Source organism: Suricata suricatta, chromosome 11, assembly GCF_006229205.1.
Source record: "Suricata suricatta isolate VVHF042 chromosome 11, meerkat_22Aug2017_6uvM2_HiC, whole genome shotgun sequence".
Taxonomy (NCBI): Eukaryota; Metazoa; Chordata; class Mammalia; order Carnivora; family Herpestidae; genus Suricata; species Suricata suricatta.
In genome coordinates, this window is record NC_043710.1 from 2,681,481 (window position 1) to 2,707,996 (window position 26,516).

The 26,516-nt window shown below is 59.5% G+C and overlaps 1 protein-coding gene and 1 long non-coding RNA gene across 2 annotated transcripts in view; one reads left to right on the forward strand and one right to left on the reverse strand.

Moving 5' to 3' along the window:
* Positions 1 to 26,516, forward strand: part of SHANK2 (SH3 and multiple ankyrin repeat domains 2) — a 463,461-nt gene that overhangs the window by 318,896 nt on the left and 118,049 nt on the right. Inside the window, exons 29-30 of the mRNA XM_029957270.1 lie at positions 7,280 to 7,362; positions 8,971 to 9,095. Coding sequence (XP_029813130.1) covers positions 7,280 to 7,362; positions 8,971 to 9,095 — 208 coding nt within the window. The remainder of the gene's footprint in view (positions 1 to 7,279; positions 7,363 to 8,970; positions 9,096 to 26,516) is intronic.
* LOC115306407 lies at positions 3,024 to 6,535 on the reverse strand. Its single transcript, XR_003915327.1, has 2 exons — positions 5,094 to 6,535; positions 3,024 to 4,796 (listed from the first exon to the last, which is right to left on the reverse strand). It is a non-coding gene; the product is annotated as an uncharacterized LOC115306407 (long non-coding RNA).

Here is a 26,516-nt window from a genome sequence, read left to right on the forward strand (position 1 = left end):
GCTTGCTCGCAGCTGCCAGGCCTTCCCAAGGATGCGGCCCGGCCTTGCCCCTGCCCGCCCGCGGAGCGGCCCTCTGTGCCTCCCTGCAGCCAGCACCGCCACAGCGATCTGGGCCGCCTGCCCGCGCCTGGCATCTCTGCCCAGCTGGGACACCTGTTGAGGCCACCGGCACCGCGCAGAGGAGCTGACAGCTCTCTGTCTCACCTCGTCCTTCCTGATTGGCAGAGCCCGGAAATTTCTAGGACAGCCACTGTCATTCCTGGTCCCTGGAGGTCCCTCTTTCTAATAGCGTCCCAGTTCCCGCCTGCATCAGGCTGTCACCGGGTGCATTCGCCAGAGGAGTGCCCGACGTGAGGCCTCCGTCTCGCTGCCCTGGAGACGGCGCCCCCCCAGCCGCTCCTCGCCAGCCTCCCTCACGGGGGTCCTCCAGGGCCCCCCCAGGCCCCACGGCCCCAGCCCAGACCCACCTCCCCTGCGTGGCCCCCGCTAAGCTCTGAGATCAGCTGGGGAGGGCTGCCTTTGAAGCCACGTCCCGTGAGCAGCTCCGCGCGGTGATTCCCCCCAGGTTCCCGCAGCGTCTTTGCCCTTGGCCGCAAACCCAGAAATCCTTTCAAAGTGAGAAAACCCGGCTTGCACGTGGTTTTTGCAGGAAGTGATATGTTTTGTGGAGACAAAGTGTCATGAGTCATGAGGTCGACCCTGCATTAGATCTCAGAGATAATCCGTGAAGCACGGGCCGGCCTGCACGTGGCTGTCTGCTGCAGATTTCATGGCTGGGAGGTTTGGTTTGCCAGGTCACAAGCTTGTGGGTGGGACCCCACAAAGCTTTGAGGCCACCGGGGGCCGGGTTGTGGGGCCTGGTTGCTGAAATGTCCGTGCTGCCCGCCACCCTGCGTCACTGCAGGCCCCCTTCCGCAACCCCGAAGGGGATCAACCCGGCCGACTCCAGGCACCTCCCGTGTGCGTGCCTGCCCCTCGCCTGACATCCGGCTCCCGCCATGGGACCAAGCATCTTGATGATTTGCACATCACTTGAGCTTGATGCTGGTGGCTTGGGACAGTTGTCACCAGCAGCAGCAGATGGTCGTGTATGAACTGTTTCCATGGAAACATGGTTGTTGGACAAAGTTCCCACCAGTGTGCAAGTCAACCGTGGGTCATTCCAGCCAGATTCAGGCCCGGCCACAAAGGGCCAGTGTGAGAAGGTGGAACCTTGTGTTCTGTGGCCTTTGCCTTCTTCAGTGACCCTGGGGAGGAGCGGGTTCTGTGCTGGGCCTGTCACCACCAGCTGCATCCCCTGGTCACCCATGGCCTGTGTGACCGGTTCCTCCAGCCTCAGTGTGCCTCAGAACCTTTATCTTGTAGTTCCTCTCCTCCTTCTGGAATGTTCTCTCCCTCTTCCCCTCTTTAGCTTCATGACCCATTCAGTCCTGCTCGTGCGTCAGCCCCCCTCCTGCAGGAAGCCCCCCAGCCCCCTTCTGGCTCTCGTTGCACTGTGTCCTGCATGTCGGTGTGACTGTTGGAATGCTACCCGCCTTCCTGCTCGCTGGGTTTCCCAAGGCGTCTATGACAATGACCATGAGCCGAGAGGCTCCGACCAACAGAAACGTCCTCTCCCCAGTTCTGGAGGCTGAAAGTCTGAGCCCAAGGTGTCTGCAGGGCTGGGTCCCTCCAGGGGCTCCAGGGTAGGATCCTTCCCACGTCTTCTGGCTGCTGGTGTTGGCCCGCCATCCCTGGCACCCTTGGTCTGTGGCCGCATCCTCCCATCTCTGCCTCTGGCTTCTCTGCCCCACATCTCTCTCTCTTTCCTTGAAGACCAGTCGTTGGTTTCAGGACCCTCCCTCATCCAGACTCATCTCATCTGTCATCCCTAACTACACACCCTCTGCAAAGACCCTGTTTCCAAACAAGGGCACGTGCCCATGTCCCCGGAGTTAGGACCTGCTACTCAACCCGCTATGCCGCCATCTCCATAAGGGCCAGACTGGACCTGGTTTGTCCTCTGCAAAGTGGCAGGTGTCCAGCCCACCCCCTGGCAGTCGGGGTGTTCAGGGAGCTCCGGCGGCACTGGCCAGCGAGCGCGCATGGCCGGCCCTGTGGCCCCCACTGCTTCTGAGCTCTGGCCCGACACCAGGCCTGGCCCCAGAGGGGCAGGGAGGAAATGTTCGGTGTGACAGCCCCATCTGAGCCCAGATCCCGAGAGCTGTGGGTGAAGCCCACTGTCTCCCCCAGCAGTCCTCGTGTTTGAGCTTGCCCGCCGTGACCTTTCCCGTGCGGGAGAGGGCAGACAGAGCCGCCCACGGCCCCGCGTGGGCACACATCTTGGCCACCCTCGGCCTGGCTCCCTGTGGCTCTACACGGGAGTTTGTGTGGGGCTGACAGACCCAAATGCCAATGGTCATCGGTCCTCACTGGCACCCACCACCTCCCAGTCCTCCCCGTGGGCCCGTTGTGGGGCCGCTGTGCAACCGTGGACCTCGGGCCACAGATACAAGCCTCTTGATGCCTGGACACCTGTGGTCCCTTGAGGCAGACGCCAGGAGTGGCATGTGGCCAGCCTTGATTTCCCATGATCCTCTTGCTCCAAGTTTATCCAGGGAACGCTTACTGTGGCGTGTGGTGGGACTGTTGGGTGAATGAGAGCACGGAGAGCTTCCACATGGCCTTGACTCCCAGAGCTGACGTGGCTCAATATGGACACGGCTTAACCCTCCAAGGCAGCCGGTGGTCTGTGCTCCATCTTCATGTGAACTAGAAGTCCCCCCAGTTCCTCAAGGCACTTTGCTGGTGCCAGAATAGCCTTAATAAATACAGGATTCTAGGACGGCCGTCATGTAAACAGCATCCTGTAGAGTTGCACTGTGCACTCCTACACCACTGTACTTGGTGGGGCTAGATGCCCTGTTCCCCGCCCCCCCCCCGCCCCCCCGTCTTCCGCAGCTCCTGCTACAGGAAACTGGCAAGGAAGGGTCCATTTTGGGTTCATCAACGCTATCAGAAAACACACTTGAAGACAGCACAGCTAGATTACGTTTGTTTAGTCAGTCAACACAGGTAGAATCTCACAAAATAGACACCGTGGCACATGGGGAGATTCAGAGAGGAACAAAGCGGTGATGTTTGCACTCGGGGGGCCCACAGTTGAGGGGTTAGTGGGTGAGAAGGGCCCTGGCAGAGACTCGGGCCGGGGGAGAGAGTGTGCGACCCGGCCCCTCGCTGGGATGATCTGGGATGGCTCCCGCCCAATTCAGGGGGCCTGTGAGTTCAACCAGGGTCAGGGCGGGCACAGCAGACAACAGGGCCGTGAGGCGTGACGAGGCCCGTGGGCGAGGACTTGGGTAAAACACAAGGCCATCGGTAGAGCATTTCAGGGAGTGAAAATGTGCAGGAAGGCTGGGCAGTGACCGTGGTCCCAAGCAAGGGGCAGGTGCAAAGCAGGGGTGCAGCGTTATCACTGGGGCCGGGCTGCTGGTTTCACCAGACCCTGTCACCAGGGACCAGGTGGTGTGGGCCTCCAAGTGCGCACCAAGGTCCATAGCACGGGGCCCGCATAGACGCCGTCCCTGTGAAGTTAGCTCCCTGTGTTTGGGCTGCGCCTGGAGAGTAAGTGTGCTGTCAGGGGCGGGGGGGGCCAGGCGGGGGCTCGGGGGACCAGGGGGACCAGGCAGGGGCTGAGGCGGCTGGCCAGGGGTGGCCTCTGGGTCTCCACACCGCAGCTTTTGGTCACGACCGTGGCCGTCAGCCCGAGACAATGTTTAGACTCACAAACCAGCAGAAGGAGCCTTCGAGAGGGTCTCATCTCCGGGAAGGTTCCTTCCTGTGGCCGGGGGTTTGGGACTGCCCCGTCCGATCCGTGGGGGTGGAGGGGACGCAGCATGGCTGTGCCGTTCGGAGGAAACTAGACGTGAGCTCATTTCAAGGGAATGACTCTACATTTGCGTTCCCGCTGCGTTCTGCGGTTTGCCGCAAGGACCCCATGCTCGTAATGGCCTGGGACTTCCCTTCCACTCGGGCTCCGACAGCCGCAAGAGCAGGCACCGCGCGAGGCTGACCTGCTCCTACCCTCTGGGCACGACCGGGATCTAGGGATTGTTCTAGGTGGAGGGTGGAGGCTTCTCCCCCCCGGGGGCCTTCACCACTGGCCCGAGGTTGACCCCTGTCTTGTGCCTGCACCCGTTCTGCCACCTCCTCAGACACGCAAGGGGCTGTGGGCATCTGGAGTGATGCCGTCCAGGACCCACATCTCCCGGGGGATTTGGCACGAGAGGGCAGCTTCCCAGGCAGGTGTCATTGCCGCTGCTTTGCAGGTGGGGAAACTGAGGCTCTGAGTAGCTAAGCTGGTAAAGGTCTGTTCTGGGATTCAAACCCAGGTCTATTAGTGAATAAAAGGAAGACAGGGTCATGATGGGCAGGGGCTGGGGGCTGTTTAGGTCATGAAGCAAAACAGGAGAAAGCGACAGGCAGTCCTGCTTTGTATCAGAGACTAAGGAGTTTGGCACTTGCCCAGCACGCAGGACGTAGCTACAGGTTGGGGGCAAGATGGTGACGTGTGAGGCAGAAAGTTCTTCAGTGAGTGAGGAGGCGTGGGAGGGCTCAGAGGGGCTCTGTCATTAGCCCAGGCAGCTCTGGGTGGGGGGAAGCAGGTGGCCTGTGCCAGGAGCGGCCCCACTCGGTGGGGCTGCCGTTCCTAACACGTGCCACGTGCCTGGGCTGCGCCGCGATAGGGCATCGACTCCTCCTCGGCCCACATGGCATGTCTTGCCCTTGATCCCATTTTGCGGAGCAGGACACTGAGGCTGCGAAGGTCAGAGTGACTTTGGGTCAGAGCACAGCAGGAATTTGAGCTGCGCTCCCGGTGATGCCGGCACCGCCCTCGCCCTCCACGGCAGAGCGCCCCGTGTGGTCAGTGGGGCAGCCGATGGGCGTCAGGCCGGCCGCCCTGCCCCTAAGAAGCCCCTCAGCGTGGGGGCCAGCTGGGAGGAAGTGTACATTCGCCCGTGAGGTGCACAAAGCCAGAGGCGGGTTTGGGCAGCACTGGGTCTTGCAGGCAGAGGTGGCGCACAGGAGGCCCGGCGCCTACGAGACAGGCTCACCTCGGGGCTGGGCAGAGGTGGGTGCCGGCGGCCGGGGGAGGTCAGGGCTCGGGACGCCCAGGACGGGCTCCGGGGTGCTGCTCGCCAGCGCCACTCACACAGAGGGAAGTGTGGGGCCAGGGCGGTGCCCCGGGGCCCTTGTGGGCCTTTCCTGGGAGAAGAGGGACACAGGACCTGGACCGGCCTGGCCCCGATGGAGCCACCGGGCCACGGCCTCCCCGTCAAGGAGTTGAAGGGATGGCTCCCTGGGGCTCCGCCGCTCCGCTGTGGGGACTGCTCTCTCTGACCTCAGTTACCCCAGAGGCTCACGGCTTGTTCCCGCCGCCTTGTAACATGAGGGGAGGGTTCAGAGGTTTAGTGGTCCTGTCCCCAACTAAAGCCAGGCCAGCCATGTGGCCCTGCCCACGGGCTCCAGGGGCCCTGAATCCCAGGCCCTGCTTCTGCCCTTTTCTGATGGGCTGCAGTGGGCTAAGCCAAGGGGCCCGTGGTCACAGCCTCGCTCCCAGAGCTGGGGCTCTCCATCCCTAGGATAGGAGACAGAGCGGGAGCACGGGGACAGAGCCCCTCTTCCCTAGACCGGTCATCCTGGATTGCATGGTGTCTCAGCTGTGGAAGTATGTGTCCCCGCTGCACCGGCCCTTTCTTGGAACTCCGGGTCACCCTGGCAAGTTCTGCTGCATGCTTGTCCGTGCAGAGGCAGGAGTGCAGGGGTGTGTCAGCACACAGGTGCCTTCTTCAGCTGTGGCCCCCAACCTCCCTGAGCGCCCCTTCCTCATCTGTGCAACGGGAGGCTCTTGGCACCCCATCCCTTGGTCCAAGCACCCCTGCCCTTTTTCCCTGGGGCCTCGCAACGTGGGTTGGCCCTGCTGCTCCCAGAGGGCCGTGGGCCAGGGCCGTGTGCCTCCTGCAGGCTATAAACCTAGTGCTGGGCAGAGCTGACCTTCAGTTGTCTGTGACTTCAAGCCTGGTAGCACTGTGCTCCCACTCCTTGCTCCCTGCGTCCCCTGGCCGCCTCCCCCTGCGAGACGGGGCCTGCCGAATTCTTCAGGACCTCCGGCGTGCAGCCCCCTGTGGCCGGCCCCTTAGGACCCGGGAGAAGGCCTCTCCACATTGCCTCCCGCCCCTCCTCCTCCCCTCCGCAGCGGCCTGGCCTTCCAGCTGCCGGCTGACTTCCGGGGCAGCAGAGTTCTGGGGGGTAGGCCGCCCCGGGAGGGGGGGAGGGCCCCCGTTCAGCCCAAGCTGCGTGGCCCGCTAGGAAGTTCACTTCTGCCCTGCGCCCCCGGGCGCCTCTGGGGCTGGACAGTCATGTGGCCCCGCGCCCTTGCTGTAAGGGACGGGAGGCTCAGGCAGCTGAAGCAAAGTCGGAGCTTTGGGGCTTCTTTCCTTTAAAAAAAAAATGCTGTACCAAGAGGCGGGTGGTGTGGCTTTAGGGTGTCACTCAGAGGGGGAAGCCCCCGAGCCCCCTTCTCCCTGTGCCCCCCGCGACCCGCCGTCCCCTGCCGGAGTGACCCGCCCCCTCCCGCTGGGAGCCCCCCCCCCCCCCGCCGGCAGCGCCCTGGCCGCCCCCTCCGCCAGCCTGCGGCTCCTCTGTGCGGGATGACGCCGAGCTGCCGCCGTGGCGTGGTGGGCTCCTCGGTGATCGTGGGGGCACCACATTCATTCGGACCGAGAGGGAGGGGCCGCTGCGTCTCGGCGCCGGCTCGTGCAGGGAGCGAATAGAATTTGATTTTTAAAAACCCCTTCAAGAAGAAGAAGAGGAGGAAGAGCCGGCTGCCGCGTCTGCCGGAAGATGCCCCTGCCTGCGCGCCCCAGCCCAGCCGCCCTCGGTGCCTTCGGGCCACTTACTTTCTGTGCCTCCGGGTGCCGGGAGCCAGCCCGCGCGGCCGCGGCTCGGCGGCCTCCCCACCATGCCTGACTCCTTCCTCCCGCTCGCCCGGGCAGGGCTCTGCCTCTGCCCGCCCCCCCTCCGAGCCCCATTGTGCCGTGCCCGCCTATCCCGTTAGCCGGCCCCCCAGCTGCCTCCGCGCCTCCTGCGCCCTGTGCTGCTTACTTTCCTCCATGCTGCCTGGATCCGGCGAGCTGGGTGATTAATTGGCTATGATGATGAACGTCCCCGGCGGAGGCTCAGCGACGGTGATGATGACGGGTTACAATAATGGTCGCTATCCCCGGAATTCTCTCTACAGCGACTGCGTTATCGAGGAGAAGACGGTGGTCCTGCAGAAAAAAGACAATGAAGGCTTTGGATTTGTGCTCCGAGGGGCGAAAGGTAAGAGCAGCTGTTTCCAGCCTGGGTACGTTCACATGTCGTGTGTGTGTGTGTGTGTGTGTGTGTGTGTGTGTGTGTGTGTGTGTGTGTGCACGCCCGTATGAAAATGCTCCCCAGCTCAGAAAGAAGCCTTTTTCCTGGGGGCACTTTGTTGCTAGACAACCGTGTTCTTTAACATTCCGCCTTACTCAGAAAACACTCGGGCTTCCTTTAGGAATATTTTCCATTTTCTATGCACAATAATTGCTCTGACCGAGCCCTCTCCCTCGCCTGCTCTCTCTCTTTCTCTCTCCCTCCCTCCCCCCACCCTTTATTTTTTGCAATCATGGGTTTAATCTACATTTTATGGCTTAGTCCAGCCCGGCTGTGGCTGGATCTGGTGCTCCCGGTCCCAGACATCCACGATTACCCGGGGCTGAGTTCGGGGTACCTAGAAGCTGCCCCGTTCTGGGAGTGGGCTTCGGCTCCAAGTGCAGCAGGCATCCGTGTGCCCGCCTCTAAGGTGACTTTGCAAAGGAAACGTGGCAAGATGGTCCCCTGCCGTGGACTGAGCCGGCAGCACAGGCGTCATGTGGCCTGTGGTGGGGGTTCTGGGGCTGCGTCCCACGGCGGTGCGCCCACCGCCAGCCCTTAACTTGGGGGCCTCCCTTTAAAAAGAAAACAAAATGGCATCACCTCCCCATGAGGGGAGACATCTGCCCGCCGCGTGTGTGGGTAAGCCATGTGGAAGTTTCCTCTCGGAGCCTCTGTGCCGCGCCGGGGTCCTGCACCGGTTCCGGAAAGGTCTCCTTCCCTGGCTGCATCCCCACCTGCTCTAAGCTCAGGCTTCCCGGGAGCAGTCTGTCCAGAGAGGGAAAGACAAGAGGAATGTGTCCCCGTGTGTGTGTGTCCCTCACTGAGTGATGTCTGTCCCCTCCCCCTGCCGGGGTCATCTTCATCCTGCCACCCCCCCCCCCGGCCCCTCGTGGCTACCCAGGCAAGTCCATCTCCTGCCCTGGGGTGTTTGCTCAGCGGCTGTGTGGGGCCCAGAAGCCCAGGCTGGCTGTGCCGAGGACCGGGGGCCCGGCCTTCCCGTGGGTGCCGGCCGCAGAGTGGTCGTGGAGAGCCCGGCTCCCCGCAGATGGGAGTCACAAGCAGGTTCCAAATCTGCAGCCACCCACTGGGTCAGCGTTATGATCAGCCCAGGCTCCAGGTTGAATTCCTTCCTTTGGTTGCGAGTCTACGTAGATGTAAATTTGGCAAGTGGTTCTGTGTGGTGTTTCTCTAGCTCTGTGTGGCTATGGGGGACCTTTTCCATTTTTAGAACTGAAAATGTTTAGTCACTGATGCTTTTAAAGAAAATGACAGGCATGTACATTCAGACATGGACAGCAGGGCACATTATCCAGGGTTTTCGACAGAGAGGCCAGGAGGCCTGGGGGCACCCAAATGCACGTGGTGTCCCTGCTTGAGCTCATGCTGACCTGTGGCTGTGGCTGTGGAGCCCTGCCCCGGGGTGGGGGGGGGGGGACCCACGGACACCACGCGCCTCCTTTCTCTCAGGGCCCGTGAGGGGCCGACTTGGAAGCGTCAGCCCGGCCGGTGTTGAGGTCTCTCTTGTCTCCACAGCGGATACGCCCATCGAGGAATTCACGCCGACGCCCGCGTTCCCGGCTCTGCAGTACCTGGAGTCTGTGGACGAAGGCGGGGTGGCCTGGCAGGCCGGCCTGAGGACCGGGGACTTCCTGATCGAGGTAGGGACGCAGGCGTCTGGATCTTTCTGCTTGGGGAGAGCGCCGACTCTCTCAGGGCTGGGCCCACGGCCTTAGCGGCGTGGCTGTGGGGCCAGACCTGGCGGCGCTCACGGAGGCTGCTCTGGACGCGTGTCCTTCGGTTATCTCCGTCCATTGTGGACGCCGTTTCCTGTGGACGTGTGTGTGTTTGGAGTGTCTTCAAGGCCTTGGCTGTCACTCTTCGGAGGGTAGAAGTGTTTGTAGAGTTGGCCATTGGTCTTGAGCCAGGAGGTAGAAGGAGAGACACAGGGTCGCCTGGATGTTGGGGGCGCACACGGGTCTCGTGGGGTTCCGTGGTCGCCGCACGAACGGACACCAGGAGGGGCCGCCGCCCACTCTTGTGCCACAAGGCAGGCTGGGAAGGGTTGCGCGGTGGCCCTCGCCTGCGTGAGGTCCGTCACATGGCTGGCTGAGAGATCACGGATTCGCATGTCGCGGTGATGTTGCCGTCAGATGACTGGCCTTCAAGGGCTGAGGGGCGTGAGGTGACGGTTCCAAAGGAAAACTGTGAATTTAGGGGCTTTGCGAGCTGTCTTTTCCCAGTAGGTGAAGGGAGCGAGCATTCTCTTCATTGGAAGAGTCCCACCAGACACACGTGCCCTTGTTTCCGGAGCTTTCGCCGGAGTTGGCGCCTGGGTGCCCGCGAGGTGTCTGGGCCGCCGGCGCATCTGAGCTCCCTGCCGTCTGCAGGCTCAGGTGTTACTTTCCGTCTTGTTGTGCAAAGGAATGTGTTACTCTTTGCAAATACTGAGAATAAGAGAGGATGCTGTACCTTGGAAAAATCGTTCGCTCAGGTGGTCCTCCCTGGGAGCTGACGTTTCCCGGAAACATGGTCCTCGCTGCTAACCCCGAGGACTGAAAGCCACACGCAGGTAGATGAGGCGGGTTGCGCGGTGGCCCTGCCGCCGGGCTGGCCGGACACCCGCTCGTTCTGCAAAGGAGACCCAGACGTGGCCACTGGGAGCCCTGTCCTGGTCCTGCCTGAGCTTCCCGGTTCCTCGTGAGCTCGGGCTAACTCCTGACGCCCTGAGCGCCTCTCACGGCTGGTGGAGTGACGGAAACCCCGAGGGAGAGACACTGTGGTGGCCAAAGGCCCCAGAGCCAAGGCAGACGGAGAAGGCGCCTTGTGCTGGTCTCGTTTCATTGGCTGGAAGATGCATTTAAATGATGGTTGACGGGTCGGAGCCTGGCCAGGATGAAACCTCGGGTGCCTGCGCATCCGCGATGACAGGGAGTGGGGCCCGCTGGGCTTTCGTGGGTTAACTTGCTTTGTGACCTCACGAAGATGCAGAGACTGGTTGAATCATCTTCTGTAGGATGTCGTTGTGATGTAAGTCTCCCGCTCCCGTGCGCATGTGTGTGACACAGAGACAGAGAGACCCAGAGACCGAGGCGCCAGGTCGGCCTCGCTGGTGCTGGCTCTTGGGTTTAAATAATAAACGAAGGCGGCAGATGGAAGTGTGTCCCCGCCAGTCGCCTCCTTGAGAAACTCGTCAGTAAGAGAAATGCGGGGCCGCCTGGGAGCGTGCGCCGGGCCCGAGCCTCTCACGGGGAAGCAGAGCTGCACGGGGTTGGCGGCCGCGCCGGCCGCGGGTGCCCGGCCTGGGCGAGGGCGAGCGGCCGTGGCTAGCTCAAGGCCTCCGTGGAGATGGGGAGCACGAAGAGTTTCTGCACTTCTGTTTGTAAAGCACTTCCTCTGACATTGCTTTTAACCTCTGGGATGCAAATAGATTTGCCATTTTGGAACAGGTTTTACGTTCTGGGTAACCTCTGAGTTCTGGGATTCTAGGAAGGGCTGGCCCGAGATGCATTAGTGCCGTGTTGGTGTCACTGTGTCACAGAGACCCAGAGGAGGGGTGAGCCCTCCACAGCCCCCCCTGGGCTGCTCCCTGCGGGTCACGTGCTCACGGGGGGGACGGGGGCTGGGCGGCTGGAACACTGCCCCACCCAGCGCATCTCCAAGGCTAGTCTTGGGGCCCAGAAAGTCTCCTTCAGGTGCTTGGCTTAAAAAGGCAGAATGTCCGTGAGGCGTCTCCTAGCTGCTGGACCGGAATATCAGCCACTTAGAGCCTCACAGGTACGTGCATTTTCCAACAGACCTTTTTTTCCACATTGTCTGTTGAGAAGCTTCAACCTCGGAGGGATTGTTCGAAATGAACCCTTGTGTCTCGGGCGAATCTTGTTTGGCCACAAGCCATCCCTAGAGTCAAGGGGGTTTCTGAGCCTTGGTGAAGTGCAGGGTCCCCTGCGGAAGGAGCGCAAGATGGGCAGATAGCCCTTGTCACCCCTCCGTCCCCTGGGCAAAGCCTCCTTCCCCCCCCTGCTCTTGGGACGGAACTCGGAGCATCAGCTGCCTGTCTTTTCTTTAAAAACGCGTGCGCAGTTTGACTGTGGAGCCCAAGAGGCGACTTTCCGAGGGGCTGTCTCCCCTCTGAGTCTTCATTCAGCATCACTGACCCGACTTCCTCCTTTCTTCTTGGCCTCGGCCGTCCGCTGGCCCATCGGCTCCCGTTGTGTGTGCTCTCCTTGGGTCCTCACCCTCCAATCGATGTCCCTCCTGCCCTAGCATCTGGAAGGGGTTTGCTCCTTGGTCACAGGGATGGTGTCTTTGCAGCCCCCACCCCCCGCCAGAAAGCAAACCCTTGGAGTAGAGTCCGTGTCAAAGGCTCTCGTGAGCCCAGGAATTACAGTAGGATAGATGGGTCTAGGTGAGCCGGCTGGGCGGCTGTGAAAATTCATCTCAGATGTGGGAGAGGAGACGTGGGTACCCGCTGAGGGGGAGTCCGAGCCTCGTGGTGCCTTGCCCAGGTGTGTTTGCATTTTCAGATCAGCCTGATGGGCCGGGGTCCCCTGTGTGGCAGGTAGAGCTTTCCCAGGGAGCTCCAGGAGCCGGGGGGGGGGGGCGGGCAGCGGGGGCCGAGTGCTTGCGGGGAGAAGCAGGTCGGGGTGGCAGGGACTGTAGGGAACACAGGAGTCAGGGCAAGCTTCTCTTTCCAGGCAGGCCAGATGCAAGCGAGGGGACCCTGCCAGCCGGGAATGGTAAAGGCCTGCATTCCCCTTGGTTACGGCAGGAAACCCAATCCAGACTGGGTTTGCTAACGATAGACCCTTGTCAGAAACTTAAAAGCCAAGAGTTCAGAGGTGGAATCTGCCTTTGGGCACAGAGTGCTGACGCCCGCATCCGTCAGTTCCTCGAGATTATCCTGGGTGGCTCTCCCCACCCCGTGGGACGGGCGGGAGCGGCCACTTATGAGGGGCCTCAGGGGTGACACAGAGAGTCGCATCAAGTCACTGAGGAGACGTGGAGGTTGGGATGTCACTCTGATGTCCTGCGAGGGACTCCCCAAGCTGGGTGGCCTGTCGGCCTCATCGAAACCTGGCCGGGGACAGAGTCACCTGGCAGCGTTTATGGAGAGACCCGGACGCCGGCCCGCGCCTACGGGATCGGAAACTCACCACAGCTTTCGGTCACTTAGGGGCTGCTGCCAGGGCTCCAGAGTCAGGAGGAATAACGACCGCTGGCCTGCTTGTGTTGGCTTTTTTTTAATGTTTTATTTATTTATCTGTCATCTATCTATTTGTTGAGTGAGACAGAGAGATAAAGAGGGAGAGTGTACGTGTGCACGCGGCAGGGAGGCACAGAGAGGGAGGGAGAGGGGGAGAACCCCCAGGAGGCTCCACGCTGTCAGCCCAGCCCGATGCCGGGCTTGAACCCACGAACCGCGGGATCACGACCTGAGCCGAAAGTTGGATGCTCAACTGCTGAGCCCCCAGGTGCCCTGTGTTGGCTTTTTGAACCCCTTCCTTTGTCAGTCTGACTGGAGGACGGGAGCAGGCCCTGCACTGTCCTCACCGTGAGGCCAGGGCTGTCTTCCTTCCACAAGTCCCCTCCGGTCGGAAACCCCAGCTTTGTGTCTTGCTTCGCTTTCTCAGATGGAAGCATCCTCTATCAGAAGAATTTCTGTAACACAACCAAACAGTACACATCAGAACTAATGACATTTGCAGCAACGCCACCGAGGCCCGTGTCCTTGTTTATAGTAACCAAGGGGGTATCTGCTGGGCACTGCACAAGCCCATGTGACCCTCACAGTGAGCCTATCACACGCTGTCATCCCTGTCACAGATGAGGAGTCGGAGGCACGGAGACGGTAGGGCATCTGCCCGCAGCCACGGAGCGCCAGAGCAGAGGTGCTGGGGTGCCAGCCCAGGCCGCCCGCCTCAGTGATACTGTGGCTCGGGATTCGTGAGAGACTCTGATGTGCTTGATGGATAAATGGGCAGAGGGTAAGAAGGAAAAGAGATGATGAGGTGCCAATTTTTATTTTCAAATTAGCAAATGCTTTTTTTTTAATTACTATACCCGTTGCTGGTGACAGCATTCATATGTTGCTATGTGAAAGAATAAATTGCCATAAACTTTTTAGAAATCAATGTGACAGGATGTAATAAGAGCCATAAAGCCGAATCAGGAATTTTATATCTAGGAATCCATTCTGAGGGAATGATCTAAAAACAGGCAGAGCAGCGAGTGCAGTGTAGCAAAAACAAGCCACGGGGCTGTGGGGAAGAGGTTCAGGGGACATCACCGTCTGTTGTAAATGCACAAGAAAGCATTTAAAAATGATGCTTGCAAGGAGTTCTTGCTACTAATGAGAACGGATCGCCTTACATTAGGTGAAAAGGGCAGAACCAAAGTTATCAGCACAATACCACCGAAAGTCCCCCCAAAATAGGCAGAAGGGGGAGAAAGGAAAGGCAGTGTTAGCCCCTGCGTGATGAGATTGTGTGTATGTTCTCTTTTTTCAGACTTTTGTCTATTTCTCAGACTTTCTAGAGTGACAGCGTGACTTTTCTGACAGGTATTAATTTCGCAGATAGAAAGCTATTCCTGAGAAGACGCTGTCGCACACAGCTGTGAGGCGTCTCGGCCTCCGTGGCCGAGGTGTTGCTGGTGGCTTTCAGGAGGAGCGCACTTTCCTAGGCGTTAATTATTTTCCCGGGGCTGTTGCTCACCAACCTGAGGCTGTGCTGGAGGTTCCTGTGGTTTTTGTGATTGTTTTCTTAGCCCTGAAGTGGCCGATCCCGTTTCTGTGTTAATTCCCTAAACAGGTTTCCCTTGCAATTAAAAGCAGGCAGCAATATCCTTCCTTGAAAAGTGATGCTTGAGTTTGCTAATTACTTTTCCTCGTCTTAAATGCTTGCGCTGGTGATGGCCTACAACTGTTTTATAATCTCTGTTTGCACCGAAGTGAGGACGCTAAGAGGGAGGCCCCGGGGTTTCCCTCAGAGACCATTCGAGTATCTGATAATACGTTTCTCCAGCTGAACATCGTAACCCGGGCTCCAGCACAGCTCTGCCTAAACCATTCCCTGTAACCGAGCTGGGGCTCCGACCCGTTGGGCAGGCCCGGGGGTAGTCCGCCAGCCTTTCCCAGCTTCACAATTAAATGACATGAAGAGAGGAAACGAAGCTCGGGGCCTGCCCGATCCGTTGCTGTGCCCGTCGCTGACCGGCACATGCTTCCTGGGTCTCAGTGTCCCCGTCAGGAAAATGGGAGGCTGTGAGAATTCGGTCACCAAGATGGGCCGTGGGCCACGAACTCCGGGCACACGGGCTGCTGTGAGCACTGGTCTTGTGAGAAGGCTGAGGCGCCAGCCGTGCTGGGCGGAGACCATCCTGTCCTTCATTGTCACTCATGGTGCCTGACGGGGAAGAGGAACCGATGACTGTTAGTTGAACAAATAATAACAGTGAGTCGTCATCAGCTCTCGTGCTGGCAGGGGATGGGTACCACTCCCGTCTCGGGCACGGAGCAGTGAGAGAGCACACCCACACGGTGCCACGCGCACCGGCCGTGGCTTCCGGATGCCTCTCTGTGGACGGCATATCAGCTGATGCGTGCTCCTGCCCGGCCGCACCTGCGAGCCCAAACAGCCCCGGCAGCCGTGCCTCCAGATCTGGCTTGACCCTCTGCTCCCAGGGCGCACCCTCTCTGCCTCATTCAGTCCTCTTCTGGCACAAGTCTGGCTTTTCGGTAATCTTGGAATTTGTCTTCACGATTCCTCTGTTGCCCTCCAGCCGCAAAGCCCAGGGCCGAGGCCAGAGCCCTGTGGTGCTTTCCCCCGTGCCGGCATCCTTTCCATCTGGCTGTTCAGCCACAACACCCAGCTCACGTTTCTGTGTCCTGCCTCTCGGGACATCGTGAGAGGCTTCGCCACATGTCCTGCTGGTGCCCACATGGCCAACCTATGAACTCTAGCCACCCACTCCCCCAGATTCTGAACATCTTATTTAAATAATTTTAAAGGGGTATTTAATTCAATCACTAAGTTAAGACCGAATGCCAGCTGATATTAGCAGGAAGCTAGGGCGACTGGTGAATTCTTGACTTTGAGTCACATTGACACTTCAGTTGTGAAGTTCTGTTGTTTCACGTCAAAGGCGAGCAGGGCCCAGTGGCTGTCTGTGGTCTCTCCAAGCTCGGGGCATTTCTGCTCTGAAGCTCTGTGCCTTCTTGTTGTGCTCATTTTGGAAGAGGTCTGGGCTTCCTGGCCAGCCTCTGACTGTAGCCCCACTGCTGCCTGGCTGCTGGCACCTGGGTCAGTGCAGAGAGTAAGCACGGCCATCTTGATTTGCCTCTTGACCCTCCCCTTCCCAGGCGTGCTAGGGTCTAAGTTCCCAGTCACTTCTCAGTGATGACAGAAAAACATTCCTTTGGTAGGAAATAAAAGCACCAAGGAGTGTGTCTGCTTTTGTTGCTGGCCCTCACACAATGCCGGCACCTGTAGCAAACCGTTGTCATTACAGTCTTGGCGTTCCGAGGCTCGCAGCATTGGGGTCTTCACTATCTGTGTAGCTTAGCACTGGGCTGTTTGCTCTCCAAGGCTCCTAAGAGACCCCTACTCTGGGCAGAGCCCCTGGAAGTCTGGGAGCCTGGACCCCTTTCCTGTGCATAGCCATAGCCCCTCCTGTGCCTAGAGAATGATTCACTTTGTCCTCCATATTGACTGGGAACAGGTGGTCCAGGCTGAGGAGCAGCCCGGAATCCTGCTGAGAAGGTAGATGTGGGCAGTTTAGCTATTGCAAATCTGAAGTCTTGGCTCATTCATTTTGGGGTTCTAATTTGAAGCATCAGTGATTTCAATTTCAGGCTAAAAAAAGATTCAGAATCACTTCAGGGGACCACGGCTGCTGTGCTCAAGGCTCCATAGGCCTGGCAGATGGCAGTGCGTGGAGTTGGATAGAGACAGAAAGGAGCCATGGTCAAGGGCACAGGCTGTGCACTGTGATCTGGGTTTGAATCCAGCCTCTGTCGCTTGACTGCTTGAATGTGAACTTGGGCAGTCTTCTCATCCCTTGGCCTCAGTTTCCTAAACTCTAAACAAAATTAATGTTTTTTGAAGCACATGGCATGGCTCCTGGCAGAGTGACATCTCAACAATGGGGATCAGTCTTACAGCTTCATTCATTCAGGTGCTGGGCCACCATGTGCTATGGGGAGAAATGAATCCAACTCACTTCCTTGGGGAACTCAGTCTGGAAGGGGCAAAAAGACCCAAGATAAATTCAAATAAGGACTTCACGAAAGAGATGGTGTTGGCACCATGCTTGGCTGAGTACGTGGGGTTTCCATAGGCAGAACTCAGGAGGGGGGCAGGGGTCCCAGGAAAAGTTTAGAGTGTTGGGAACATTCAAGGTGGATTTGGGGCGTAGCCAAATGTTATGGAGCTGGAGGTGACTGGGCTGGTCCAGAGAGAGCCTGGAATGTCAGTTTAAGTAGGGGCAACAATGTATGGTCAGTGGCTGGGAGCCAGCCATAGGAGGGTGCCTACCGCAGGATCTCTCCGTGGTGCTGAACTTCCCCAGGGTGTGTGGACCTCTCCAGGGTGCTGAACCTCTCCAGGGCATGGGGACCTCTCCAGGGTGCTGAACCTCTCCAGGGTGTGGGGACCTCTGCAGAGTGTGGGACCTCTCCAGGGTCCTGAACCTCTCCAGGGTGTGAGGATCTCTCTAGCAGGCGGGGACCCCTCCTGAGAGCTGGAAGGATGGCGCCTCCCTCAGAAGCAGCAGCCTGGTGAGAGGCCTCAGTACTTCCTTTTTCATTCCCTTCACCTCTCACCCCAGTGTCCTGTATCCTTGGCCTTCCTGGGCACTGCAGCCTATTATTCAGTGAGTGTGCTTGCCTGCTTGCTGGGAAATCTCTCCTGTGAGGAGAGATGAAGGGACTGATATGCTTTGCGCATTTGTGGCAGTCTGTGCTCTAAGCCAGCCTTCCCTTCATCACTGAGATCTCAGTTTACACATCACCTTCCCAGAGGGGCCTCACTGGGCACCCTCTGGTTGCCCCTGACTCTGACACTCACCTGTGTGCTTACTACACCATCATATTCATCATATGTGTTGGGTGATTGACTTACTGTCCATCTCACGAAGATGCCTGCTCCCTGCAGGCTGGAGAACTTGCTAACCTGGTCCCCGCTGTGTGTCCAGCACCCAGTAGATGCTTGATGCTTAACAGAGGCCCCAAAGCCTATGTTCAGTGATGGACACTCCTGAGAAGTATGCATTTTATGCCTACTTTGCAGGTGATGGAACTGATTAGATGGCTGCTGAGGCCCCAGAGGGGGTGCTGACTCCCAAGCTTGTGTCTGACTGATGCGCTGGGAAAGTCTAAAGTCTTTGAGACATAATCTTGTAACTGTCTTCCTCAACCCAAGAAGGATGCTGTAGACACAGCCCCAATCTACACGTGGTGAGGTCTGCAGGAGGTAAGGTGAGCTGAGAGCTCCACATTGGTCCAGGGTTCTCTGATGTGCCCCTTGACTCCCCTGAAAGGAGCCCTCCTGGGTCCTCACCACCTGCCCTCCCTCCCTTCCTCCCACACGCACACCTCCCAGTGTGCTCAGCAGGCTCTCGTTAGCATTGATTTGTCTGTCTGCATTGCCCTTTTGTGGGGCATTTCGTGATACAAGCAGTTAGGTTGGCAAATGAACTGAAGGAAGGCCTCATGCTAAATGCCCTGTTGGATCTTCTAATTGATGGGGTTTGTCAGTCCTGGGAACTAGGCTGTGTGCATGCCAACAGCAAGAAGAGTTAAGAAGAGAAGGGCTGGGGAAGGGGACATGGAAGGCCATGGTTACCATCTGATGCTGTAAAGTCCTGAGTGGTCTCCTTACTTTGATGCCCTGAGACCAACTTTTCCAATCCCCTCTACCCAGACTGTTGGTTTCATGTTACAGACTTTTCAGTGCACCTCCTCTGTGTTCAGCCCTTGGTCATGGAGATGATGGCCCTCAAGGGGCAAAGCGGAATGGGGAGGGAGGCCCAAAAGCCTCCACCGGGACTCAGAGCTGGGGCAGAGAGGAAGGGATGGGCTATTCAGATGAGCAAGGTAGGCGACGCTCATGTCCAGCCTGGAAAGGCAGATGGGCCTTAGCCCCGGCCCTCTCTCCCTGGTCTCCTGAATGTGCCACACCGCCTTCCTCCCCAGCAAGTGCCCACACTGCTCACTCGTGCTCCTGTTACCCTGAGACAGCATAGCTGTCTCACCCTCAGATCTCTGCTTGGTGGCCCCTCCTCAGAGAAGCCTCCTGGACAGTTCCCAAGACACTCACGAGCAGCACGTCACTGCCCCTTCCTGACCTAGCTGAGGCTAGCTGACTCCGAGGAGGACATCACGGAGCGCTGAGAGCTCATGCCAGACACTTCCGTGTTAAGGGGTGGCTTGTCTCTCCAAGGCCGCCTCCCTCATACCCACTTTCCCAATCCGGGGCAGAACCTCGAAAAGTGGACAGAGACACAGGGATCAACTGACTCACATCAGAAGGAACCGCACTTGGCAAGTCCTTCCCCTGAAGTTCCAGAATTCTCTCCCACTGCCCACTCAAATCCCACAGACTTCATAGGGGGATGTGTGCCTCTGCTCTCAGAAAACGTTAGGGATTTGGAGTAAACTCTGCCCCTGTGTATTCTGGTTTTTACAAAAAACTGGTTTTTACTTTAGTGTTGTTGTTTAGGGTTGGCCTAAGTCACGTCCAGCCCAGGTAAAACTGGGAGGAAAAGTCAGCTGACGCCGCCGGGAGACAGGGCTGCCGCAGCGTCGCTCTTCTTGGGTTGTCGTTTCCTTGTGTGCACCTGTCAGAGCCACGTCCGGCCACGTGTGTGTATGCATGTCATCTTTTTACCAGGCGTCTCTTTGTTATTGTGATAAAATACACCAACCATCAAATTGACCCGTTTAGCCATTTTTGAGTGAATAATCCAGTGGCATTTAGTGCGTTCACAGCATTGCACGACCATCACCGTCTCTAGTCCCAGAACATCTTCAGCCCCAGAAAGACACCCATCTCCACTAACAGCCACTTCCTGTCCCCCAGCCTGCCCGAGCCTCGGTCTGTCTCTGGGCTTTGCCTGAACCCCATGGGTTTCTTCCGGACCCTCCGTCGGCCTGGAGTCCTCAACACACAGCGTTTTGTGCTGGCTCCTTCCACTGAGAACGTTTCCACGGTTCCCCGTGGGGTAGTGCGTGTCAGTGCGTCATTCTTTCATGGCCAGATCACATTCCGTCCTCCACCGATGGATATTCAGATGTTCAGGTTGTTTCCGGCCCTGGCTCCCGTGCATAAGGCAGCTGTGAATACATGTGTGCAAGCCTTTGCTGCGGCCCCTGCTCCTCGGGTGTGCACCACCGAGTGGACCTGTGGAGTCATATGGTCATTCTGCGTTTATCTACACTGCTGAGCCAGCCCCGCGATGGGGACGGGGAGAAGCGATAGGCGTTCAGTGAGTGCCTAATCAGTGGCCATCGTCATGCTCAGCCTGGCAGGGCAAGTGGGAGACAGAGGGAAGGGGAGGCAGCCTGGCCCGCGGACACAGAGCCCAAACCCATCAGCACGTGATGGCGGACGGCCTGGGCCGCTGCAGGTACTAGAAGCCATGGCGATGATGGCGACAGTGGGCAGTGCTCCCGGCTCACGCGCATGAGCTCACTCTGCTCCGTCGCGTTGGGATATTCCTGTCAGCCCTTTCTTCATCTGCACGAGGAGCCTGGGGCACAGAGAGAGAAACTCACTTCCCTACAGATGCACAGCCAGCAAGCGGCCAAGCCGGGCTTTGGTCCGGCCAGGTGACTGCTTCGGAGTCCATGCTGCGCGCTTCCCCACCGTGAAGCCTGGAATGAGGGACGGGATGAAGGGACTGGCCAGGGAAGAAGCGCGGTGGGCCGGAGGGTGGGGGACAGGCGCAGCACCAGTGCTGGTGTGAGCAGGAAATGAAGTGTCCATATGAAGCATCTTGCCCGGCGTCCAGCATGCAGCTAGGCAAAAGAGGGCAGGGCCTGATGGGTGGGGGTCGGGAGGTGGTAGGGTGGGAACATCTCCACTGTCACCGTCACTAGAGCCAGCCTGGAGGTGGCAGGACACGTCTCAAGATGCACCTTCCCAAGGGCATGGTTTGTGTTAAGGAGACACTCAGGCCCATTGACCTTGGGTTTGCAGGGGCAGGAGGTGGTAGGGCCAAGGGGGCAGGACTGGAGCAGCCGGGTGACTGCTGACGGCACAGCAAGAGGGGCTAGAGGACGGATGTGCAGACAGGCGGACAGCTGGGTTTCAGTGGCTGATCATCTCGGAGGCCATTGGTGGGTAGCTGCCAGGTGGGCCAGGGGCACGGGGAAGCTCAGGAGGGACCCCTCAGGTGAAGTGGGTCACAGCTGGGCGGTGGGGGCAGCGGGTGCCAGGAGCAGCTCCGAGGGAGGGACGGCCACTCGAGCCCCAGGACTCACTGCCAGGCGGGCAGAGCTTGTATCTGCTGTGACAGGCCATGTCACATTCCCCTACGGGAGCCGCCCTGTCTGCTGCCCCAGCCGCCTTGTGTGGACAGCACAGCCCTGTGTCCCCGGACGTGGGTCTGAGATGCCCTCATTCACCAGCAAGGAAGCTGCGCCTCAGGAGGACCACGGGCCTCGCTCACGGTGGGCGTGGAGCCAGAGGGCCACAGGGCCTCCCGTGTCTTTCCCGGGTGGGTTTCACTGCCCAGCACAGAGGCCCAAGTAGACACAGCCAAGTGGTCCAGGGCCCAAAGGGAGGTGTGGACTAACCAGATGGAAGGTCCATGGAGGGAGAGGTTGTAACTGATGGGAAGATCCCTGGAAGGCTTCCTGGAGGAGGTAAGGGGCGCAGGTCTTTTGGCATCAAGGGAACTGGTTAAGGTTGGAAGCAAACTAAGAGCACCCCATCTCCCCAGTGCTCCTCAGTTGTGTTATTCTAGAACTTTCTGTATAACTGAGAGAGCTCCATTCAGAAGGTTCAGCTCATAGAGAGAATTCACTGGTTTGAGTAACTGAAAATTCCAGAAGTGTTTGGCTTCAGGCCCAGCTGGATCCAGGCGCTCACTCAGCAGTGTCCCCCAGGATCTTGCTCCCCTTCAGCTCTGGGTTCCTGTGTGTTGGCTTCGTGACAGAGCAAGCTGTCCCCACAAAGGGGCAGAGTCAGGAGCTCCGGGACTTCATCGCCTCCCCGGAGGAAGCCCAGTCTGCCGGGGTTGGCCTGCCTCCGGTCACAGCACCATCGCCGAGCCAGTGACGGGCCGGACGGTTGGAAGGTGCTGTCTCAGGAAGGTGGGGTCCCAGGTGTAGGGAGGAGGAAGGCAAACGGCTGGGCCGCAGATTCCCCAGCCAGCGGCGGATTGCTGCCTCTCCCAGCTCACCGTGCGTGCTGGCCGTGGGCGCATTCGGCCCTGACCCTGAGGCAGGCACCCGGGTTGTCTGATAGCCCACGCCAGTGACACAGACCCTGTGGTAAACTGAGGCAAAGGGGCCCCGGATTTCATGCTCCGTGGAGTATCCAGACCCCGTCCCAGGCACAGGCAGGGGGGCATGGCCATCAGGTGCCTCGTAAGGACCTCCAGGCCCCTGCCGTGCCCCGCCCCCCGCTTGGCTGAGCAGAGTCACAGCTTTCCAAGGCTGAGCGCCCCCCTCCGCTGCCCGCAGCTCCTGCACGGAGCACAATCTCGGAAGTCATGATGACTCCTGGCTTGCACACGGCCGCCTTCTCGCCGTCCCCACGTGGTCATCTCTCCGGGGCCGCTCTGACAAGGGCACGAATCCGTCACAGGCCCCCACCCTGATGACCTCATATAACCCCGAGCGCCTCCCCAGTGCCCTCGCACCGCGAGTCGGGGCTCCAACACAGGAAACTGGGTGGGAGGTGGGTGCAGGGCAGGACTCAACATTCAGTGTCCAGAAGACCCTGCTGGGGAAACAAGGCCTGGGCCTCTGACCCCGTGCGGGGCGAGAGGGCAAGGATCGTTCCCGCCTGGGACACAGCCCCTCGCGCTGCCTGGCCCAGTGTTGGGGGGCAGCTCGGGGGCCAGGAAGGCGGCTGTCCTGGCAGCTGGTCCCCAGCCTGTGGTTCAGGGGGCCACGCAGCACTGGGAAAAAGAACGCTCTGAGCCCATTGCCAAGAGCCTACGGCGGCCAAGACCTCCTCCCAGCACCGCCGAGCCTCCCGAGGGACGTGGCATTAGGGAATCGGGGTTTGGTGGGCATGCCAGCCTGGGGAGGGAGAGACAAGGCAGGACCTGGACCCAAGTGCAGATCTGGGTGGGCAGATCTTCAGCACTGCAGGCTCTGGGGCAGAGAAGGTGGCCGCCTGGGCCCCAGTGCCCCCGGCTCTGCGGCCTCTTCCTGGGATGCGCCGGTCACTGAGCAGGAGGTGACTCAGCCCGGGGCCTGGTGGCATCGGTCCAGCCCCTGCAGTGCCTGCGTGGGGCCAGTGGTGATTAGTTTCCATTCTGGTATCTGGCCCGGTCTCCTCTGCTCCTGGAAGAAATTGTGTTAATTTTCTAGGAGTGATTTTAATACGCCTTCTGGGTAGAATGGCCTGATATGGTTTGCGGCGGGGCGGGGGGTGGGGGGAGCATATTTCTCCGTTTGGTTTGGTTTTGGTTTTGGTTTTGAGAATGGGCTGTGTGCCCGGCGGCACCCCCTGGCCGCACGCCCCCCCTTGGCATGCAGCACCCGGGCTGGTCCGCTGTGTCCTCCCCGCACGCCCGCGTCCCTGCTGGGCAGGGGCCACCCTGGGTGGAGAGTCCCCCTTCCTCATTTGTTTACGGCGGTCCAGATGCAGGACTTGGCACAAGGCACGGGCTGTTGTTCCAGGGACAGATGGGTGACATGACGGATGCAGTGACCGTGGGGCTCAGTGACCGTGTGAGGTCTGGCCGGCAGGCCTGGGCCTGGACGCTGACACCACTCTCTCCGGCTCTGCCCCCGCGAAGCCTGTCTGGGGTCACCCTGAGGAAGAGGTGCCTTTGAAGGTTGTCCTGTCTTACTTCCTGCAGGAATGGGGGCCTGGGAACCTCGCTCCACGCGGGAACCCGCCTGGGGGAGGGGGGCTGCCCTGGGATGGGCCCCTCAGTTCTCGCCTCTGTCCCCGGAGTGACCAGGCCGGGGGGAGGGGCATCGGGAAATGGAGGACACTGTGCCATCCACTCCATGTTCACTGAGTCTCCAGATTCATGGAGACGGAGAGCGGACGTGGGCACCGGGGCCGGGGGAGGGTCACTGTGTCACGGGGACAGTCTCCTTCTGGGAAGATGGACATTTCTGGAGACAGATGGTGGGGACACTGCCCAGCAGTGTGAATGTACTTAATTCCCCTGAGCCGTGCACTTAGAGATGGTTAAAATGCGAGTTTTCTGTTACATGTACTTGGCCCCAATTAAAAAAAATTTTTTTAAGGAAGGGAATGTTCTTGACTTAAAAAAAAAAAAACAACAACACAACTTTTTGAACAAGAAAGCTTTACCCTTAGAGCTTGGGCTGGTCCTGGCCTGCTTCCTTGGCCCCAAAACAGAGCGGGTGGGGTCCCTATGCCCCACACATGGCCCCCGGGTGTGCCAAGACTGGGGCGCGCGGTGACCTGTCCTGCGGGGGGACGTGCCCCTCACTCCTGCACGCACATTCTCCATAGCGGGCATTCATCCTTGAAGTGGCAAAAAGACGCAAAAGACCCTAATGGCCTGGCCGGCAGGGCTGAGTCAGGGAGGGGGCCGGGTGCATCCCGCCCTCTGTGCCCCTTCCCTCCCCCACCTCGTCCCTCGATGGGCTTCCCGTTTGCTCAGGGCTCTTGCCCACAAAGGGGCCAAATTCATGGTGTGTCCGTGGTCAGCCCCTCCCCCCAGGCGGGACCAGACACTCAGGAGACCAGAGCACCTGGACGGGCAGGTAACTTCGTCACGTGAGCAGAAAGTACACACGGTTAGAAGCAAAGAGAACGTGTGTGTGGGCACAGAGCCATCCCCGGAGCACATTCCGTGGTGACAAACCCACAATGATCGCTAGAGTGGAGAATGCCTTGCCGTCTTGAAAAGCATGCAAAGTGCTGTGTGCGTTTCCGCATACTCGGAAGTTTCCCGGGGAACACAAAAGTGTGCAAAAAGTGCTGGAAGTCTGCGCACCAACGTGGTGACGGAGCTACGGGGCGAGTCAGGGGGAGTCGGCTCTTCGGGAATGTAACTCCTCTAAAACCTGCGTCCAGGGGCGCCCGGGGGGCTCAGGCGGTTCAGTGTCCGGCTTCGGCTCAGGTCACGATCTCACGGTTCGTGGGTTCGAGCCCCGCGTCGGCCTCTGTGCTGACGGCTCAGAGCCTGGAGCTGCTTCAGATTCTGTGTCTCCCTCTCTCTCTGCCCCTCCCCTGCTCACGCTCTGTCTCTCAGTCTCTCAAAAATAAATAAACACTTAAAAAATAGATACAAATAAATAAAACTTGCATCCATCCCTAAAGAAAACGGCATCAACGGTGAGGGACAGCTCTCGGGCTGGGAGCTGCTGCTGCGTTCTTCTCCTGGTCGGTCTCGAGGGACCCGGTAACTTGAAGCCACCCTCGGCGGGGAGACTCCCGAGCCAGATATGAATCTCCAGGAAATGCATGCCCTGTTTGTGTCGCTTGCCATTTGCCAGAGTCGTGGGGGGTGCCAGGGAAGGTGAAGGGAGCTGGTGTGGGAGGGCTGTCCCCGTGAATCACACCGACTCGTAACTCTGTTCACACACGTGGTTCACAGGGGGCGCTCCGCCGTGTCCCCTTCCTCCCTGACTTACTGCCAAATGCCCCTCTGTCACTCACTCGGCGCCTTGCCCACTGACTGGCCTGTGCCCTGGCCACCTCCCCAGCACCGCAGCTCGGGATTTAAATGTGAATCGAATGGAAAATCAAAGTTGTTGAGACCGTGGCATTTTCAGCCATGAAAGTCTGCCTGGAATCCAGAGCGATGGCCGTTGGTTCCTGGGAGTAGCTTGTGACCCCTCACGACGCAGGAAGCGTGTGCACGGCTCTGTCTGGTTGACGGCAAAGCCTGTGAACTGGCCCGACTGGAGAGCCTCCCTGGGGCATACAGCCCGCTGCCGTCTTTCTGGCCCTTCCCACCCTGGCGCCCAGTCCCCTGTGCCTTCCTCCCCAGCCCCAGGACCTCCCAAGAAGCAGGCTCAGCGCAGTCACCCCGAAGAGGCAGACCGATGACAGTCAGGTGCTGGGCTACCAAGCAGGGGACCTGCCCTCTCTGCCGCCCGCTCAGCTGCCCGTGCCATGGTCACAGGCAGGCGCCAGGCTGTACCGTGGACGATGGAAGCGTGTTCCTCCCTTCTCCCAAGTCCCAACGGGCAGCCACTGTCCACACTGCAGTTCAGAGCCAGGCTCGGCCCCTCCCCCGGTCCCTGGGCCCCACCGCACCCGGCCTGCAGAAGGGCAGCGTGGGGGAGGGCACACGACCCTTTCACTCGTGTTCCGAGGGCGAGGGCCGTGCCCCGGGGTCACTCCCCGCTGCGGGGCAGTGGGCGCTGCTGGCTCACTGCGCATCGGGAAGGAGAGCCCACGGCAGTCCCCACCGCTGACCAACAGGTGCCTTGTAACGGACCCTCACAGACAAAGTTAGGATTTCTAAGAGAAACGCATTGTAGAAAACTGGCCATGAGTTCCGTGCCGTGTCTGTGGTTACTCCACCCAGGGCGGGGTGCCAGGCAGCGGCCGGGTGTGACTTTAGGTTCCCTCCATCCCTCTGTGCCCAGGAGGCCACGGAATGACACTGGCCACTTGCGCTATCAGCCTGGCGTGCTTGTCCGCGTTTTACAGATGAAGATGCTGAGGCTCTCGGAATTGAGCAGCTCACACGGGACTTTGGGGTCCAGACGGGACTGTACTCTGGAAAGGATGCCTCCTCCCAGGGCCCCTCCAACCTCTCCCCCGACCTCCAGCACGAGGGGCAGCTCTGGGGGAGTCGGAGGGGTGAGGCGGGGCTGAGGGGGTGGTTCTCAGAGGAGGAGGCTGCACGCGGGCATGACCCGGGGGTCCTCTGGACCCCACCCCTGTCCGCGGCACCCAGCTGCA